At 41.0% G+C, this 18,755-nt stretch overlaps 1 protein-coding gene across 1 annotated transcript in view; it reads left to right on the top strand.

Annotated features, from left to right (window-relative positions):
* Positions 1 to 202: 202 nt before the first annotated feature.
* Positions 203 to 18,755, top strand: part of SPTLC2 (serine palmitoyltransferase long chain base subunit 2) — a 73,145-nt gene continuing 54,592 nt past the window's right edge. The window contains exons 1-2 of the mRNA XM_059819724.1: positions 203 to 328; positions 12,747 to 12,941. Coding sequence (XP_059675707.1) covers positions 203 to 328; positions 12,747 to 12,941 — 321 coding nt within the window. The remainder of the gene's footprint in view (positions 329 to 12,746; positions 12,942 to 18,755) is intronic.

An 18,755-nucleotide genomic window follows, 5' to 3' on the forward strand; every position in this document is an offset into this window, starting at 1 on the left:
CGTTCTCTGCGCCCCGCCTCCTCTCCCTAGCCTCTGCTGCCTGCCTCGCACGCGCGCTGATGCGTCGTTGCGGAGCCCGTCCTCAAGCGTGACGTCTCAGCCGGCGATTGGGGGAAGCGGCGGGTCACGCTTCCGGTGCGGTGCGGCGCGGCCGGGTGGGGGCGGCGGAGCGGGCGCAGCGGAGCCGAGCCGAGCCGGCGGGATGGAGCGGCCCGAGCGGGCTGCGGCGGAGCTGGGTGCCCAGCCCCGCGCCAACGGCTGCAGCGGCGCGGCCCACGGCGCGCTTCGCAACGGCTACGTGCGCGGCCTGCCCGCGCCCGACACCCAGGTGTGCGCGGCGGGCGCCCTCCGCCGCCCGGGTGGGGTCGGCACCGGGGCGGGGGGGTGGTGGTCTCCCGGCTCGGGGGCTCCGGTGGCGGGTAGGGCTTGTGGGGCCGCCCGCGGCGCAGCCGGGGGCTGTCCCCTGTGCTCTTTTCCAAGCGATCGCCGCCTCGGTGCTTCGGGGCGCTGCCACCCCGCAGCCTCGTCCCTCTGCGCGAGGCGCCAGTGCCCCCCCGGGTGGGCTGGGGAGCGGGGGGAGGTTGCAGCCGCCCCCCGTAGCGGAGCGGCGGCAGGCGGGCTGCGGGAAGCCGCCGAGGTGTGGCCGTTAGGGAGTTCGGTAAAACTTCGTTGCCGGGTGGGGGTCGGGGTTGTGCCCCCCCGGCCCTCGCCTGGCGATGGAGGGGGGCAGCGCTTCGGTCACGGGCCTGCCTCGGAAGGCTGCGCCTGGTGGGTGTTTGTTGGCCAGGCTGCTCACGCTGTGTGAAACGGCTGGCCTTCGAGTCATTGCTGTACCTTTACTGCAAGGCTTTTCTTGGCAGCAGAGCTTTAAACTTACACCTCGCTGTAATATTATAGGTCTGTGCTTTAGAAGAAAAGATTTTAGCAGTTCTTCACCACAGTTTTACTGTTCTTCACCACAGGTGTGATGCACAGGGCTACGGGTACAAGTAACCTTGAGTAGGGACTTCCCTCTACAGCAGAGTTAAAGGTTGATGCAGCGCTTCCCATCTGGCTGTATTAACACCCTGTGATGCAAGTGTGTATTTGTGCTTTCAGACTTCCAGTTGTTTCTCTGCAAAACGCTAAACTTTTGTGTTATAGTGTAAGGTACTTGATGGTTCTCATGAAGGCAGTCCCAGCAGTATGGAATAGGTCGTGTTTCCTTGGACACCTAAAGCTGCTTGAGAAAAGCCTTCCTCCATTGTCATTCTTCCTGTTGCTCCTTCTTTTCACTCCTGTGCTGCCCCTTCTGTTTTTCCAGTGTAGGCTTATGCAGTCACTGCATGACCCAGGTTGAGAACTGATGCAGGATAAAACTAAACTTTTTTTTTCCCCCAAGTTAACTTTAACCCAGGACACTTACTGTATTTCTTCCAGTGGGTGGACGCTCATAGTCTTGCCCTGCCACTTGGGAGGTGATAGCACGGTATTGGGAGTGAACAAACGGAGGAGGAGGGTACAGTACCTTTGTTTGGCAGCAGTGTCAGCTTGTGCTGGTTCGGGGAGCTATGGCACTGGTAGTCTTGCCTTGCAAATACCAAGCACTGCCGACTATAAAACCATAGGTGTAAATCGTTGCACTAAGACCAAGCATGGTGGTGGTGAGTGTTCTTCTGTGAGTGGTTTTTTTCCCCTCTCTGCTTTTTAAAGAAGAAGGTCTGAATACAGTTACATTCTTCTGCTTCAGAAAAGTGGGGTAAGGAAGCTTTTTCCTCAAGGATTTTGTTCAGCTGTGTATCTGGAAAACATGGGAGATGCAGCTTAAAAACTTTGCTGTTTTATGAGACTCTGTGTTCAGTTAGTAGTTTGTGTGTGATAGTATGCTCAAGTATGTCTTGGAAGCTTAAGGCGTTTGAGATAACATTCTAAAGGGGGGAAAGGCTCATTGGAGAGGTGGTCATGGAAAATCTTAGCAAAAAGCCAAAGTGTAGCAGCATTGTCAGAGGATGTAAGAAGAGTATAAGAAACTTTTATATCTTGCTGGCAGCTGCTTGCTGGTCAAGCAGAGATTTATAATTAGGAGTCTTGCATTCTTTTCTCCATAATTTTATGTGGGACAAATGGCCGACTTTCAAAATGAGGGTCTAAATGTTAGAACCTGACTGGAAGAAGTGACTCTTTAGGGGTACTAGCAATGTATAGCTTTCTCAAATAGCAGTAGTTATGGGAGCTTAGAGCTGCCAAAGGTATGGTCACTGATGTATCACAGATTTGGCTACTTGATTGGCTCTTTGGCTTTTGAATTTTGGTTGTTGGGCCTTTACACAGAAGGGAAACATGTTAATGCTTACCGTGTGTTGACTATATTTGTCTGTGTATGTATATATCTATACTACATACGTACCACATACAACACTTGAGAATCTGCAAGTGAAGAGATCTGTGGAATGAAAAGAAATCAAATACCAAAAAGGGGGCAGCTTACACATGAGAGTGCATTTCCTACTTAGTAGAAAAAAACCAGAAAAGTAAGGATAAGGGAAAAAACACGTGCTTTTACAAGAAAGCCTATGATGGGGTTCTTGAGAGAAGTAAGAGGCAAGAAGAGATCTAGATAAAATGAATCTATTGATGGGAAGAGGAGGGGGAAGGAGAGCCATTGGTATAAAGAAGTATTGCAGTCACTGGTGATTTATCTGGAAAAGCCTGGAGCTTGTGAGAGGAGAGCTTAGAGACAGGGTAGTACATCACTGTGCCCTCCTGTAGGGCTTGATAGTGTGGGAAAGCTTTACCCATTTTTTAACGGTGTGAAAAAAGGGGTCTGCCCCTACCTAGGACATCTCTGCTGTGGTTACCTGAGTAAGTTTTGGGGTTTTTTTAGTTTGTTTGGTTTTGCTGGGGTTTTTTTACCCTAAAAAAAAAAGTTTAGGTTCAAGTGTCTTATCCTTATGACACAGATTTCAGGCTTTCCTTACTACTCCCTCCAGAGAGAGAGACTGGTATTTAGCATAGCGTGGGCTCTTTACTGTTATTCCAGCATGAGCAGAAGAGGGTGAAATTGTTCACCTTAATTTTTAAATAGATTGTGTTACTTTGTCTCCTGCTGGGATCTGAACTGCTAATCGTTTCCCTTGGTAAGAGGAGAAGGGGAACTTGCTGCCTGCTAAGACTGTGCAGTAACTGACTTTGGCTACCTTGGAGATTAATGAAATAACATCAGTGGCTAGGAAAGTAATCATTTGAAGTTAGGGTTTCAGCATATTAAAAAAAACATGCTGTTGAAGCACTAAGATAAATAAGAGCTCTTTTTTTTGCTTTCCTGGGAAGTCCTGTGTTCAAATTACTTTGATTCTGCTAACAGTTAATCTGTTTAGAGATTCAAATTCAGTGAATGCAAGAATGTCACTATAGGCACCTTAATTAAGGTAGATGGTTGAAGAACCATCTAGCAATTAAAAATTGTGGGATATTGGAGAAAAGTAAATAACTTTCTGACTGTGTACAGTTAAGGGAGTGCATGGTTAGGAAGAATAGTAATTATGGATGGGTTCAAAACTGATTTAATGCTTCAGTGTAATACTGCAATATGCAAGAAGAAAACCTGACATCTCAAAGGGTATTGTTATGATGTGAGGAAATGAACACAGCCAGGAGAAAGAAAGCAAATCTAAATAAAAGAACAGTGATGTTACCTCTTCAAGTTGTGCATGATTCTGCTTTTTATGTCCTTCTGGTCTGATGGAGAGAGTGTTAAGTGAGTTCAATAGAAAAATGGTATTTAGGATCTATGAAGACACTTGTGGGAATAATAAAGAGTGCAGGGAAAATTGCTTTTTCTTTCTGCAATGCAATTTTAAACTGCGATGTATTTCTTCATTGGAGTGTTTTGCTCTGAAGCAGGCGGCTAATGATTTTCTAATACTGAATCTGAAAAAAAAAATTCTTGCTTAAAATAGGGAGATTGGGACATATTGAATGGGACAAGGCGACCTTATTTTCCATGATAACTTATTATTCAGTTATTGTGAACAGATTTTTAGTAATGTGTTTTTTTGGACTCTTTAATTGAGGTTCTCACCTTAGAACAGTTCTATTATGCTTCTAGAAGCTGAAGAAGGTCACAAATGCCATACTATAGCAATGTCCAGATAGCTTATTGCATACATGCTTTTGTAAAGAAGGTCTCATACTACTTCTTTAGGAAGACAAGGAATACTTTGGTTGAAGAGAGTGGGAGGACTGTGGAATTTGCATTCCTTAAAACTGTCACAAGTCCTGAATTCTTACAGCTGTTAAAATGGGCAATGTAGATTTTTTTTTTTTCCTGAAAGCTTTGGTGTGTACGTGCTAAAAACAGTTTGTGTGGTCCTGTGATTTGTGTTTGGTGTTTTTTAGAAAGAGTGTGATCGTACTGCTTGTAGGCTCATCTCATGAGATGCTTCAGGATGCAGGGGAATGATGGCTTCATCTTAAGTTTATAGATGCTTTTGCTGGAATTCAGGTTAGTGTAACTTCTTTGGGAGAGCACACTTATGAAGATGAGTGCAAGAAATACTGGAAGTTTTTCTTGTTACGGTGAGTTAGTGATAGCAGCAATGTGAATAAGCTCTTGTTTCAGATGAAGATTAGGATAAGATAAAGATGTTAAATAACTGCCCTGTCCACTGGTGTAAAAAGGAATTTGAGTACAGAATGTGGGGGTTTTTTTCACATCTGCGTGCAAATTTAAACCACAAATATTTCTGATGAAAAAAAAATGATCCTAAAGAACTAAATCTCATGAACTTACTCACAAAGAAGTGATTGTTCCCCCTTACCTAGCATTGTGAGACTACATCTTGAGTACTGTGTCCAGTTTTGAGCTCTCAAGAAAGATGCTGACATAGCCATGTGAATCTGTGAATCCAGTGGAGGGCACCCAAGAAGCAGAAGAGGCTGGAGCACATGAGGTGTGAGAAGAGGCTGAGAGCGCTGGGTTTGCTCAATCTTAGGAAGAGAAGGCTCAACTAGCTGGCTGGAGGATGTAGAGAAGGTGGAGCCAGACTCTTGGAAGTGTGTGGCAATAGGATGAGAGGCAATGGATGTAATTTGGAAGAATAGGAAATTTTTATTACAGATAAGGAAAATAGTTTTTCCATGAGAGTGGTAAAATACTGGAAGAAGTTGCCCAGAGAGGTTGTGGAACCTCCATCCTTGGAGGTGTTCAAGACTAGATTGGATGTGGCCCTCAGCAACCTGTTGTAATTAGACCTACTTTGAGCTGGTGGCTGGACATGATGACCGCTGGAGGTCCCTTCCAACCTTGGTTATTCCATGGTTAGAGATAAACTCATGGATTGCAGGAGAGTTTGCCCAGGTTTAGGCATAAGCATTTAATCCTTGAACCCCTGTAAAAATGTGCACCTTAGGGCTTGTAGCGTGTAGTCTGAGGCTTGCATCACACCTGAGGAAAGAAATTATTGCTTTCTTCCTCTTGCTTGGCTTTTTGATTGACTGCAGTTATTGTGTCAGTAATGTAAAACTGAAATGAGTAGAAAATTGGCTGACCTAAAAAAGACTGCGATCTCCTTCAGATGTTTTAGTTGACAAAACTCTATTTCTGAAAAAGCGTACCTGTGCATGAGGATACTTTTCTAATACCAAATTAAATTATAGAAGACTATAAGCCTTTGTGGAAGGAATAGCTACACAACATTTTATCTGGCTACATGAGTATTTGAGGCCATCACATTAAATTAGTAGATGTAGTGCCAGTGTTGTATTTGAGAAATTGTGTATCTGTACTGGTATTGAAACAAACACCCATGGTAGCTTTTGATGTGACTGGCTTCTCTTAGATTTGAATATGTGCTACTGAGAAGACAGTTTGGATAAGGTGTTAAAATATTTCAATTATATTGGGACTGCCATTTCAAATTTAGCTGGTGGTAAGCCTTAAATGCTACAATAAATTGTTATAAATGTATGCAAGTTCATTTTTTGTTATTATAACTAACTACTTGAGTGATACGTCATGTTGTATTTTCCTATCTTAATCGTACAGCAAAAATGTCGTTTTCCTAAATGTCATGCTTTCAGTTTGTTGGGAAAAAAGCTTTATCTTAATTATCTATTGACTTCAGTTTCTCTAGAAGGAACATAAAACATTGGCCCAGCTTCAGTGAGGTTTCCGAATTTTTGTTGCCTTCATTAAGAAATCGCTCCTAGAAAAAGAACCATTTTAAAATAAAAAGTATAGTCTTGAAGAATACTTACAGTTGAGAAAGCAGGAGTTGGAAAGTGTATGAAGTAATGGGGTTTAATGTCTGTAAAAATAAGCGAGAGTGAATTCTAAAGTAAGTTAGGAACGCTTTCAGAGGTATCTGAGAGCCTAGAGATTGACTTGTTAGTGAACCACTACAGACTTGTGCTGTCTTTGGAATCTGTATTGTAAAACACATTTGGTAATTAAGTGTGCAGTTAAGGAATTCACTGTCAAAATGCTGTACACCTAAAAACTACTGAACATACTAGATAAAGTAACATACTAGGTATAAGGTAAATTAAGGTAAACTGTCAGAAAAAAGTATATTCTCAGTAGGATTCAAATTGTCAGCCATGTATGTAGCAAGCAAAAAAACCCAACCTTAATTGCATCATTCACTTGCTAAAAGCAAAAAAAAAAAAAAAAGAAAACCTCAAACAACACTTAAACATTATGAAGATTTATACTGTTTGTGTAGACGTGGCAAGTGCATCTTAACAAAGGAATGCCAAGTTTGTTGGGAGTAACTAGGTGCAAATCAAAATATTTGGTATCTGCCAACAGGAACAAATATTTAATTAGGAATACACTCCAGTATTAAAGGTTGTTTTGTAAAACAAGTTTTCCTCCTGTGATTTTTTTTTTTTTTTTTTAATAAAAAGCTCAAAATGTGATTCAAATCAGTTCATTCTAATTTTGGTAGTAGATACTTGGTCTTTTCACCCATGCAACAGTTTGAGATTTCAAGTCTAAGAACAAAGCTGTGCAAGGAAAAGGGCTGGAAGCGGCAGTAAAAATTACCACAGAATACCCTAACAGCTTAGAGGAGCTGCCTGTGTGGAGTTCTCACTGCTGTAGCTTCTGTAGTGCTGATGCCCTTGATCCTTTACAATAAACATGACTGCTTTTGAGATTGGAGGCACATCCTAGGGTGGAGGTGCATCGCATATCTTTCCATTTTATTCCCTATAGTTGGCAGGAATCTTTGACAAAAAAGCAAGCAACTCATGGAAGTGGTATTCCACATTATGTTTCTAAAAGAAAATAAAGTAGCTGCAGAGCTGCTAGTAAAATTTCTGCAGTATGTGTGGTATGTGGCAACAAGAAGCTACTAAATCTCAGTAAGAATTTAGCAAAGTTGTGTTCCAGCATAAATAATCCTTTTAAGGTGTTTACATAAAGTCTGCCAGGTTCATCTGACTGTTCTTCCTGGCAGCATGAAATAAAACAGACTTTTCAATACAGAGTGTTAGGGTTTTCCTGGGGTAGCAGCATAACCAGTTACCGTGTACTTCTCTCTTACTGTGTGCTGTCTGTGTTGCACTTGTAGCATCTTCTGTCCTTAAAGTATATGCTTGCCATGCAAGGTATGTATTCAGATTCCTGTGATAAATCCTGTGTATTGTCTACAGTAGTGTCTGCAAATGTTCCTGTGTTTAAGCATGGCTTTTGTCTTCCCACAAAACTTCTCCTTCTCTAATGCTTTTGAAAGTTAAGCATGGTACCCTTCAGTCTGAGAGTGTTTGGCTTCTTGTGTGCTCCTTTGCATGTACTGATTTCTACCATGCTGACTTTGTTTAGGATGATCCAGGTTGTCTGCTGACACAGGTAAAGCAGATATACTGAAAACCCTTTTTCCTATTGGTTTTGAGAAATAAGCTTTTAATGAAAAGAAAGTCAGGTTCAGAATAATGCCAGTCTCATACATGACCTGTTTTGGGTGCTGGCAGTGAAAGCATAATTAACACTAAAATCTGTATCTGTTTGCTGGTTTCATTTTACCTTCTTTTTAAATCCATGACAGGGTGAGGTATGGTGATCCTTCTCTGAAGATCCTACTGTCCAAATTTTGAAAGGGGAAAATGGTGAAGGGTACTAGTAAAAGCAAGTTTACTGCTAACTGCTGTTTGAGTTGCAATTTTTTTTAGTGCTCTGAAAAAGGAGTTATCTTCACATCTAGTAGGATACTGGAGGTTGTAATCAGTAAAGCATGCAATTGGATACGTTCTAGTGTGAATTTATGCTCAGTGAGGTGGCTTAAATGAGAACTTTTTTTGTGTAGATTACACTATTCTGACCCTAGTGCCGGATGACCTGTAATCATGCTAAGGTAACTGCAAAAGGGATGTTATGTGAAATGTTGTCCATATGCATCATTAAAGAATTTGAATAACTCGGGATAGGCAGAAATACGTTTCTGTCTGTGGAGCTGGAGTCTCGTCCTGATGGTTGCTCCAAGATCTGGTGCTACCCGGAGGCCAACATGGTCTTCAAAGCATAATTTTGTGCAGTAGCTGGCTGAGAACGTCAGGTTGGGTGTGCTTGTGCTGCACGTGCATACATCCACGATCCCATCCTCTCCCTGTACTAGACATGCAATCACACTACTTATAATGCTTCTAATTTGTAGGATGAACTTAATCTGAAGTCGATTTTGTAATGTAATGTCTTGTGAAATGAAACCGTTTGTACAGGTTGGGGAGATGATTATAATTGGACTCCCTGGTGTGTTCTGCTTAGACCAGTCCTTTCTAGCTGTAGCTGTATGATGCTGCTGCTCAGTAACTGTTACAATAGTGTTATATGTGATTTGTTTCCCCAAGAGCTTGGCCCAACACAGGCATTACCGGTGGCCGATTCAGAATGCCATCTCTTTTCTGCCTTCTGTAACCGGCTGGGTGGCGCACTCTGATTTTTCTCCTGCAGTTGAGTTTCTTAATGTGATGGTGCTTTTCTGTGTACACGTGGTCTGGGCAGTATAGGAAAGAGAGATGTAGGTGAGCATACACCTGCTTTACTGAACCACATACTTAGGTCAATGCTGACTTTTCTTTGTAGGCTCCACTTAAATAGGCAGTATATTCTAGTTCAAAGGTCATGGCTCACTTTGTTATCTTAAGACTTGTTGAAACCATAAAAGTGTTAATCTTGCACACTTTTTTTTTTTCCCCCCAGAAAATGAAATGAATCACTAAGTTGTAGCCACCTTCTTTCTTGGGCTCTGGAACTGAACTTGCTGCTCTTTGGCAGCAGGCTTGGAGCTTGTGGCATGTAAGCCTTCATTTGAAGGGTAATATGCGGATTCATAAGGCATTCTTGGACAAATGACGGGCTCGTATCTAAAATGTGGCTATGAATGCCTCTTCTATAGCCAATTCTAGACTGTGTTTATAGTCATTGTATGCTTCATGAAAAGTCTGTGGAATTGCATTCAGTATTTCTTTAATGTTTAATTCAGATAGGATAGCATAGAAGCTTCTCAGCTTACGTGGTAGCTGACATGAGAGTATACATGTGAGGATGTATGAGCACATTGGTAGAAGAACACTGGGAGATGAAATTGATTGGAGTATGTGTTGAATCAATACAGGTATTCCCAAAAGGGCCTTTCTCACTGAAATGTTGTTTTTGACCATGTGGAATAACTTGGTTAGTTTTAGCATTTGTCACAAGCAGAGGCACCTATAAAGACCTGGAAAAAATTTGTATGCTTTTATTCTGATTAAAATTGTGTATAGGTTTGGGTTTGTTGGTTTTTTTAGTAGCTATTTTTTGGTCTTGGGTAACCTCAGATCCATACCCTTAGGACGTAGCCTTTAATCTTCCAGATGAACTTCCATTTACCTAGAAAAGACATTAGATGCTAGGTAATTTGCAAAGTAGTCGATACCAGTCTTCTGTCTGCTTATCCAGAAATCAACTACTAGTAGACAGCCACAGGTAGCAGGTATGTTGTGTGCCTGCTCCTGAATGGCTGCTGTTCACAGTCTGGTCTGTCAGCGTGAGGACACAAAGTTCAACTTTAATTCATCAAGCTGTGAAATTGTAGTAATTGGAGCTTTGGTGCGTCATCTTTCTCAGATCTGGACGCAATAAAACTCTGGTTTCATGGATTGGAGGCATAGTGATACAGTTAAGCAATCTCGAGAGTTAATAAGAGAAGAGGAAGCTTTCATGGTTTTTCCTCTGCAGCATTGGCTCACCAAGTCTGTTGATTGTCATGGTGCTGCTGCCCCTCCTCCGTCCCCAACAGCTGCTGGTTCTTGTTTGCTGAGATACAGTGAATGAGTTTGTGGAGCAGTGCTGTAAAGACTATTAGGGTCTAATAAATAACCTTCTGCAAACCATTATATTTCCAAACTGGATCAGTTCAGTGTTGGAGGGATGCTATGCTGAAAATCAGATTAGCTTTAGTTGTGCAAGCCAGAGGGTGATGCAGGTGGCTCAAAGTTGAAGTGAGTGGGGCAGGGGCAGTTCCTTTGGCTGGCACTGTTACCGAACAAAACAGTGTATGAACCTGTGGCCTGCTTTAAAGCTTTAAATTGCCATCCGAGCTGCAGTGTGGTAAGCAAGTGTTCCTACACCTGTTCGAAAGCATGGTAATTTTCTAACTTAAGCCACCACTGTATGCAGTATGTTTTTAAAACTGCTTCAGTATTAAACCTGGCCTCAAAGTGCTGCAAGTTAGTTATCTGCATCTGGGGTAGGTGCTGCTGCTGCTAAAAGAGAAGTTCCTACTATGTCTTTGCTGTTTTGTTTCCACACTTGCACCAGTTCTAAAGTCCTTCGAAAGTCCCTGCAACTACTGTGTCCGAATTGAGGATTTGCTCTGGTTAAAACTTTGTTCTGGATGTCCATGTTGGCAAAAGGGAAGAGGTAGAAACAAGTATCAGGAGGAAGGTGCTGGTGCAGTTTATACTCAGTGACTGCATACCTATAGCATATTTGTATCCTAAGAGCAGACCCTTGCTTCTGAAAAATTACTTTCAAGATATTAATGCCAGGCTTGAAATAACAGACTTGCTCCAGCACCTGAGATGAGCAGGTGTCACTTTCCAAATAATGCAGTGTCTGGTGAGGCCAGCAAGTATGTGTGCCTTTATTGATTCATCAGCTGTTACAGAGGTTAGTACAACTCTGGTTTCCTTTCCCATACGATAGCATGAGTGCCATAGGTGAATAACTGGTTTTATTCTGTCTGCTGGCCCCCACCCCTTATTAATGATTTGATGTTGTTCTTTTCTGATGTATTTAGGATGTATTTATTCTTTCCTTAGTGTTGATGTTTCCTTGATTGGAATATTTTTAAAAATACATTTATTATATCTTGCTGTAAGCTGCAATTTGAGTACAGTCCAGAAAAAATTTGAGCAACACCCTGATACATCCTTGTCCAAGCCCTATTTTCAGTGTGGTGGCGTTACTAATACAGGCATTTATTGAAATGTATTAGCTTGGTTTCCTTGTCTTCTAGCTGTTCCTGTGCACATCAGGCAACATCCTTCATAATACATTTGGATACTAGAGAGTTACAGAATTGTATGCCAATCTTAATCTGTTTAGATTACCTAATAGGTTGTAATTTTCCTAAGCCTAGGGGTACTGGCAAGAATAAATCTATTCTGCAAGGAGTAAGACTGGTCAACTTTGATGCTACGGATAGGGGATTTATGTCTTGGAGAGTGTTCTTTCACATATAGCTTTTCTATTATAGCATAGCTATTCTATAACTTTTAGGAATACAGATAGCAATTTGCATCTAATGGCTGGGTTTCAATATTTTGATACATTGACTTTTGAGATCTGATCTTTAACTTAATTCTTTGAACAAGTAATCTAGTTAAAACCATGATGTTTTTTCCCCCCCAGTGTTATGCTGAGGGAGCCCTTGCCTTGTAGTTTCGAAGTTTTTCTGTAATAGTCACAAATATTATGTATTATAGTAATCATACTTGAGATGGACATGCACATGTATTATGCAACTAGTCAAGCTCTTACCTTCAGGAGATGGTATGTAAGTTGCAAGATTACTTTTATTGTGGATTTTATGCAGAAAGCCTTGCTTTGTTCTGTGTGCTAACATATATGCAATGTTGAGACTGTGTATACAATGACTTTTTTGTCTGTGGTGTCATGTCCACAACATGGATAAGCACAGTGTTTACGTCAGCATCTTTAGGCTGATGGCTATGGAGACACATAGATTGTGCTTGTTTTGTTCCAGTAATATAGGCTTCCAAAGTTGAGTCTATTTTGATATTTTCCAGTTACTTTTTTCAGTTCGCATAATCCTGAGAATATACTGTTTAGATTAATAAAACTATTCATTTCTATTTTGTTTTTCCCTATAGTGAGCCTGGGAAGCCTCACTGTTCTGTTTTTTGTGTCTACCTAGTTCTTGGTGAAGGGGGAAGGCAGTTTTTTTCATTTTGGTTGGCCTGGATGTAAGCAATGCTCTCTATGTAGCTTTGCAAGGTAAAGAACTTTAATGTGATGTTAGATTAAACTGCACTAAGTTGGTAACTGTGACTTTGGTTATATCAACAACTTAGCAACCTTGTACATGGAGACTGACAGTATTTATCAGTAATGGCTGAACCTAGCTGGAAGTACTTTTAGCTGGGCGGGGAGGATGCAGAGCTTATAGCTGATCAGAGGGTCAAGGACTACTATGAAATGCCTATCTGTCATTTCTTGAATGAGTGTCTCACAACTGCCTCTCTTTAAATTTTTACTATAGATAAATCATATTGTGCACAATGGAGGATTATACAAAAGGCCTTTCAATGAAGCTTTTGAAGAAACACCAATGCTGGTTGCTGTGCTGACCTATGTAGGCTATGGTGTTCTCACTCTCTTTGGATATCTGCGAGATTTCATGCGGCAGTGGAAGATTGAGAAGTGTCAAAATGCAACAGAAAGAGAAGAACAAAAGGTAACCACTGGGAAATAATGGTCAGTGGGAAACAATGTGACTGAGCTATAGCTTGAGCATTTCTTTAGGGAGTAGTAGTGTTCAAAGTTTTCTCCTGTTTTCCTTGTCTTCTGAATGCCCCAAATATTATGGTAGTGCTGCTGTGTCATTAAGCAAAATAATCACAGAATCACTAAGGTTGGAAAAGACCTGTAAGATCATCAAGTCCAACCAATAATGTTTCTTTTAGTTGGGTTATTTTTTAGCAGAGCAGTTCCCTCATCTGGTTCACTGCAAAACTGCATAAACAGTTATATAAACATGCTGAGAGATGCCCCAGGTGCAGAAACAAGGGTTTGGGGGAGAGAGACTGCATATGCCAGCATCAGCAGCTAAATAAATGCTTATCAAAGGATCTGGTTTGAGTCTGACAGCAGTGGGAGGCTTTCTGATGCTGCTCTGGTGGCTGTGTTTTGATTTGGAAGCATGCTATTAATTCTCTTTAGTCTAAGCAGTTGCAAAGAAAAGCCTGTGGATGAGAATGAGAGCACAGGGTGGATGACTTTAAATTCATCTGGAGTCCAGAATATTAGCAGGTTAGCTGGTGAGTAATCTGAGGTACTGACTCCTGACTCACTGACAGCAATTAAAAGAATTAATTCATAATAAGACCTATTCATAAAAGCTTCTGTTACCAGGTGAAAAGTGTTGCCTGCTTCAGGAGTTAGTCTGGAGTAGATATTCCTAATTTTGAGGAGCTGTAAAATATTTTTAGAGGCCTTTATTCCCCACAGGAATTAATTACTGTTAAGAAAGCTACTGTTTAAACTTGCGGTTCGCAAGCTATTTCCTGCTAACTCTTAATGTGAGCTCTCTTGGAACAGTGTGAATACCAGTGAGCTTTGCTCCAAAGGTGGAGTGAATTGGCTTTCTTTTTCTAATAGGGGTTCTGTTTGGCTCCCCAAAGCAGTTGAGAAAATCTGGCTTATAAAATGTTAAGGCAGTTTGTCTTCCTATTGCTGGTTTCTGGTTCTCTGTGCAGCCACCCAAGTAGTTGGCTGGTAGAAAATAGAGGGCGTGGGAAGGACATCTCACTAATACAAACAAATAATCAAGGGGGAAAGGGAGGAAGAAAAAAAGAAGGCTTCTTTGGAGGCTTTTCTTGGAGGCAGCACTGGAGTAGAGTGTGTTATCTTATGGTAGATTAGCTAAGATGCAGTAAACTAACCAATGCCTAAAATTACTTTACAGTAGCTTCTTCATGTGAGCATCGTGAGGTACAGTTAAGCTGATTCATAGTAAGGCACTTAATTCCAAAATAGAAGCATTCTCATAGGAGTTTGAGTAATAGGTATTTCATATTGGTTAAAAGTACAGGAGTTTAAATTTACGCTATTTCCAAAACTGACTTCTGGAACCTGGAAGTAAAAATCTTGTATCCTGTTTAACAGTTACAATATTCGAATAAGGATTGCTGGTTAAATCTCGACTTGAAACTTGATGTGTTCATTAATGTCATTTGACCTACCCGAGTTTATGTTACCTGAGAACATGACAGCCTTGTATTTTTCTGTGTATAAACTAGAAGTTGATATAGAAGAGAACACTCAAACAGTTGCAGAAATCTACCAAGACATTAGAATAAATGTTTAAATATTAGACTGTATTCATGGTACTTGAGGATTATAAAGGAGTAACTGAAGTGTTGGTGCATTTACTCTATACTGTAGTTGTTATATTTATGTTGCACAGTTTTTGTGAAACGCTTGTTCTGTTACCAGTATGTAAGGTGCAAGACTGCTTACAGTAGTCCTTTTCTGTGGGAGCAGTCATGACTCATACATGAGAGTGTACAAAAGGAGGACCTCAGGCAGTAGGTCTGATTTAGGAATACATTATTAATATTGGCTCTTGGTAAAGATTGTCACAGAGGACGCTGAAGCACAGCGTTTGTTGGCAACTGATTATCCTAGTTCTAAAAGAAATTTAGCCTTGAAATTTTTTACAAAATAACTTAGCATTGCATCTTACCCTGAAAGACATTTGCTTAACAAGTATACCTTCTGGACAGATGAATTGAAACCCTTTGAGTTTGTGTATTGGTCATTGTTTGCAAGAAAGAGATGCATGTATTCTGTTTCTGTTTTGTATATAGGATGTCTGTGGATGGTGCTAGTAAGAAGTGCCAGTGAATATTGCATAAGAAATAGGAAATCCTGTTTCAAAAATTTTTGGTGTTGAAGAAATCTCAGCCTAGTGTACTTCCCCAAATCACATTTCTAGTTCTTAGGTTGGAATAGCTGTTTCTGTATCAGACAAATAGAAAAGTGATCATGTGAGGTCTAGAACATACAGTACTTATCCTCACACTTCGCTGCTTTAAGCTTTGTTTGCCTGCAAATGAATTGACGAGAGCATGCTGCAGCGTTATCTAGTGTGGGAGCCAGGTTTTATTTTGGTGCAGGTGGGGTTCACCATGACTTATTTTGAAACAGTTGCTCTTGATTTTCAAATATTTGAATCTCAAGCTGCTGGCTGACAGCCCAATCATCTTTTGGTACAGGAATGCAGATATTAGTGCACAGAAAAGGCTTGAAACTCATGCTTTTTTTTATTAATACATGCAAATTGGAGGAGCCCTGTGGTTACCCTGGGGTAGTCTCTGGCAGATTTGTGACCTTGTGTGGAAAGTAACATTTTTATTATTTAAATTCTAAAGAGCCAACTAGATGATTATGATTTTCTTAAGTCTCAAGCAAAAGGGTTAGCTTTAGCTTTTTGAAATAGTTCATAATTGCTTAGGTGAAAAGCTCAAAGCAACTGCAGTGGGAGTAGCTGTGTAGCTGAACAGTGTGTGACGACCTGTTTTGTGAGCAAAACAAAATTGCATAGTGTGAGGAAGTATTTCATGGAGGGGTGAATGAACTTGTCCTGAAAGTCGTGGAATTGAAGTATGTGGATTTTCTGTGGTCTGTTTCTGAAGATGATCACAGTTAAAAGCGTAACGTAAACTTAGGTCCAAAATGTAGTACTAAAAACAAACACAAAAAAAAGCCACCTTCAGTTTTTGTGTGTTTTGGAAGGCAATCTATTTCAGTAGAGCAAATCCTTCCTTAAATTGTCGCTTAATATTGTAATCTTAGTCTGTGCATCAGAACTAGAAACCGAAAGTGACCAAACTAATTTAAAGAGCAGGCTTTCCAACAGGTCTATATTGGGACTGTTTGACTGTTTCTGATGGTGGGTAAATTCCTGGGAATTTATTAGAGCCTTGCATTGAAATAAGTGGTTCCAGGAGAACCTAATACTCGCTTACCGTCAGAACACAAAAGGGTGAAAAGGGGCAGGCTTTGCTAGTACTGATTTCCAGGAAATAGTCTGATGGGTTTTGGCTTTGTTTAAAATATATCCAGCTGGACTTTTCCTGGAAGCCGGTGTTGTGTAGCACATCCTCTCTGAAGCATTATCAGTCTGTTTTAGGCATGGGTAAGCAGCAAGATTAACAATTCTCAGTTACCCTGGAATCAATTTATGCATACCCAATTTAATGTAATGTCTGGTCATACGAAGTAGCTAAATCTGCAAAATGCTTGTAGGATTTTATAGACAGGATGAAAATCACTTCTACCCTTCTTCCGGTCTGATTTGCCTGTTGATTACCTTGTACGTTTTGTATATGGGAGCAACTGTGGAAATGGGGCCAGTAACTCTCTAACATACCTCTTCATGCTCAGTAGCTTGCCCAGTTAGAATATGTTTCTAGCATGTGGGGTTTTCAAACACTTGTTCACAGGAATCCAGCTGTAGAAATATCTTGGGGCAGTAAACTGGAGCCTTTTGCTCAGTGTTGCGTTAACATCTATATAGCTCATCAGAGGTCTCCTGATGGTATAAAGGCTACCCACAGTTATTGCTCCACTTTTTCTTGACTCATGTAGCAGCGAGATGGAACTAGTCTTTCTGTTTCCTTTTAGAAGCCTTAAATTTGTTGCAATTGTCTACTTGATTTCCATTCAGAGTGAGTTTTGTGTTATCAGGGAACGCATTATGTGAATTGCAGATAAGCCTGGCTTGTGCTTGTGGCACCATTTGTTAGTTTAGGTGAAAGGCTGTGAAAACATTGCTGTAAAAGCAGCATAATCACTACATTTGCATGTCACTGTGCCCCAAGCTCATGGTTACAAAGCTCTCATGACCTTCACTTGTTGTAGCATTAATTTAGAGTATGAGGAAATCTTGGATTCCCAAATTACCTGTGCTAAGGTGCTGCACCCCAAGGGAGAATTGTATTCTTCCCTTGTTTCACTCTTTCTTGAAATTGCTATGCCTTTCAGGTTTCTGGGAGACCACTAGTACTTGGGTTTCTTCATCAGGCATCACCTTACTAATAGGCCATGTGTTCTAGACTTAAATCAACAGGAATGGAGCTGTTTAGGATGACTTAGCTCCGTGTTCATATGAATTCAAATGAAAGAACATGCTGCTTTTGCTCCTCCTTTGGAAACAGTATCACCTTTGCAGTTGTTTGACTGTGCTTTCTGTGAAGACTGCTCGAAGAATCAACTCACTCCTAGAATATTTTTGCTCCAAATGAAGTTGTTCCATCTCAGGCTGATATTCTTAGGGTCTGTTATGGCTAGAAAGAGCGTTGGATCTGAAGTAGGATGAGAACTTGATGGAAAAATAACAATAAGCTCTGAAGGCCATTTAAAGGTGACAGTGATTGCTTCCAGCAGTAGGACACTGTTGCAGCACAGCACTGTGGCTGTACATGCAAAAAATCTGAAATAGTATGGATTGATAGATTTTTGTCCCCCTTCCCTCCCCAAATGTTTTTTCTTGGTTCAAAGATTGAAAACATTTAATTTCTATGAGGAATTTAAGTGGTCTTTTTTTGGTGTACTGTCCTCTCTACTCTCCATCTGAAATGCCACACTCTAGAAAGATTGGGGAGCGGAGAATAAAAAAAAAAAAAACAAAAAAAACCCAACCTCCAAAGCAACCAGGCAAACCATCTGGTCCTGTATGCCAGCTCCAAAGAGGGCTCTCAAACTCCAAAAGTCAGTACCAGTTTATAAAGGCATGATATCCCTACCATTTATGTTTTTGCGTTCAGATGCATGTGTTATGAGAACCTCTTGGTGGGTTTAGGATTACTGAGGAAATAGCCAATCCAGTTTTGATTTGTGCCAAAATAACATTTCCTGCCTGTCCTATTCCAAGGAACTTTCTCATGAGAGCTAGCTGAGGGTGGTTTATTGTGGAGGGGCGGGATGGACAACAAAGGGGCTGGCCTTAAGCTGATGCCTCACTTAGAGCCCTTTGCTATAATCTTACAGCTTGGTACCCCCAAAAAGCAAGGCCAGTGTCCCATATTAGACCTTACTCATAATTTGTTCCTTGAATTCTTGTTGACTTTTAAAACACCTTTTTTGTTATCATAATCCATTAGGTTCAGAGAACTTCTCTACTTACAGTTAAATCACTTTAAACTTAGTTATTCTGTTGGCTTGTAAGAGCGTACTTGCGTTATGTATCTTGGTGGTGTCAACCTGTTGTGGGTGATTGTCTTTATCTCACCAGTTGAGCTTGTTACTCTTCCTGCTTTGTCACCTTGGGTTTCAAAATAAAACATGCTCCATCTGATCTGTAATCTGAGGTGAGATTGGACTGTATCAGCCCAGACATACCTGCTTGAGTTGATATAATGACTCATTTCCAGCCTCGCTTCTAGCCAAGAACCTTGGTTAAAATCTCAGTTGTTTCCTGGGTCACATAGTTAGTGTGCTTGAGTAACTATTGCAAAGCTGAATTCTCATGCAAAGATGGTTAAGG

This window comes from Gavia stellata, chromosome 7 (assembly GCF_030936135.1).
Source record: "Gavia stellata isolate bGavSte3 chromosome 7, bGavSte3.hap2, whole genome shotgun sequence".
Taxonomy (NCBI): domain Eukaryota; kingdom Metazoa; phylum Chordata; class Aves; order Gaviiformes; family Gaviidae; genus Gavia; species Gavia stellata.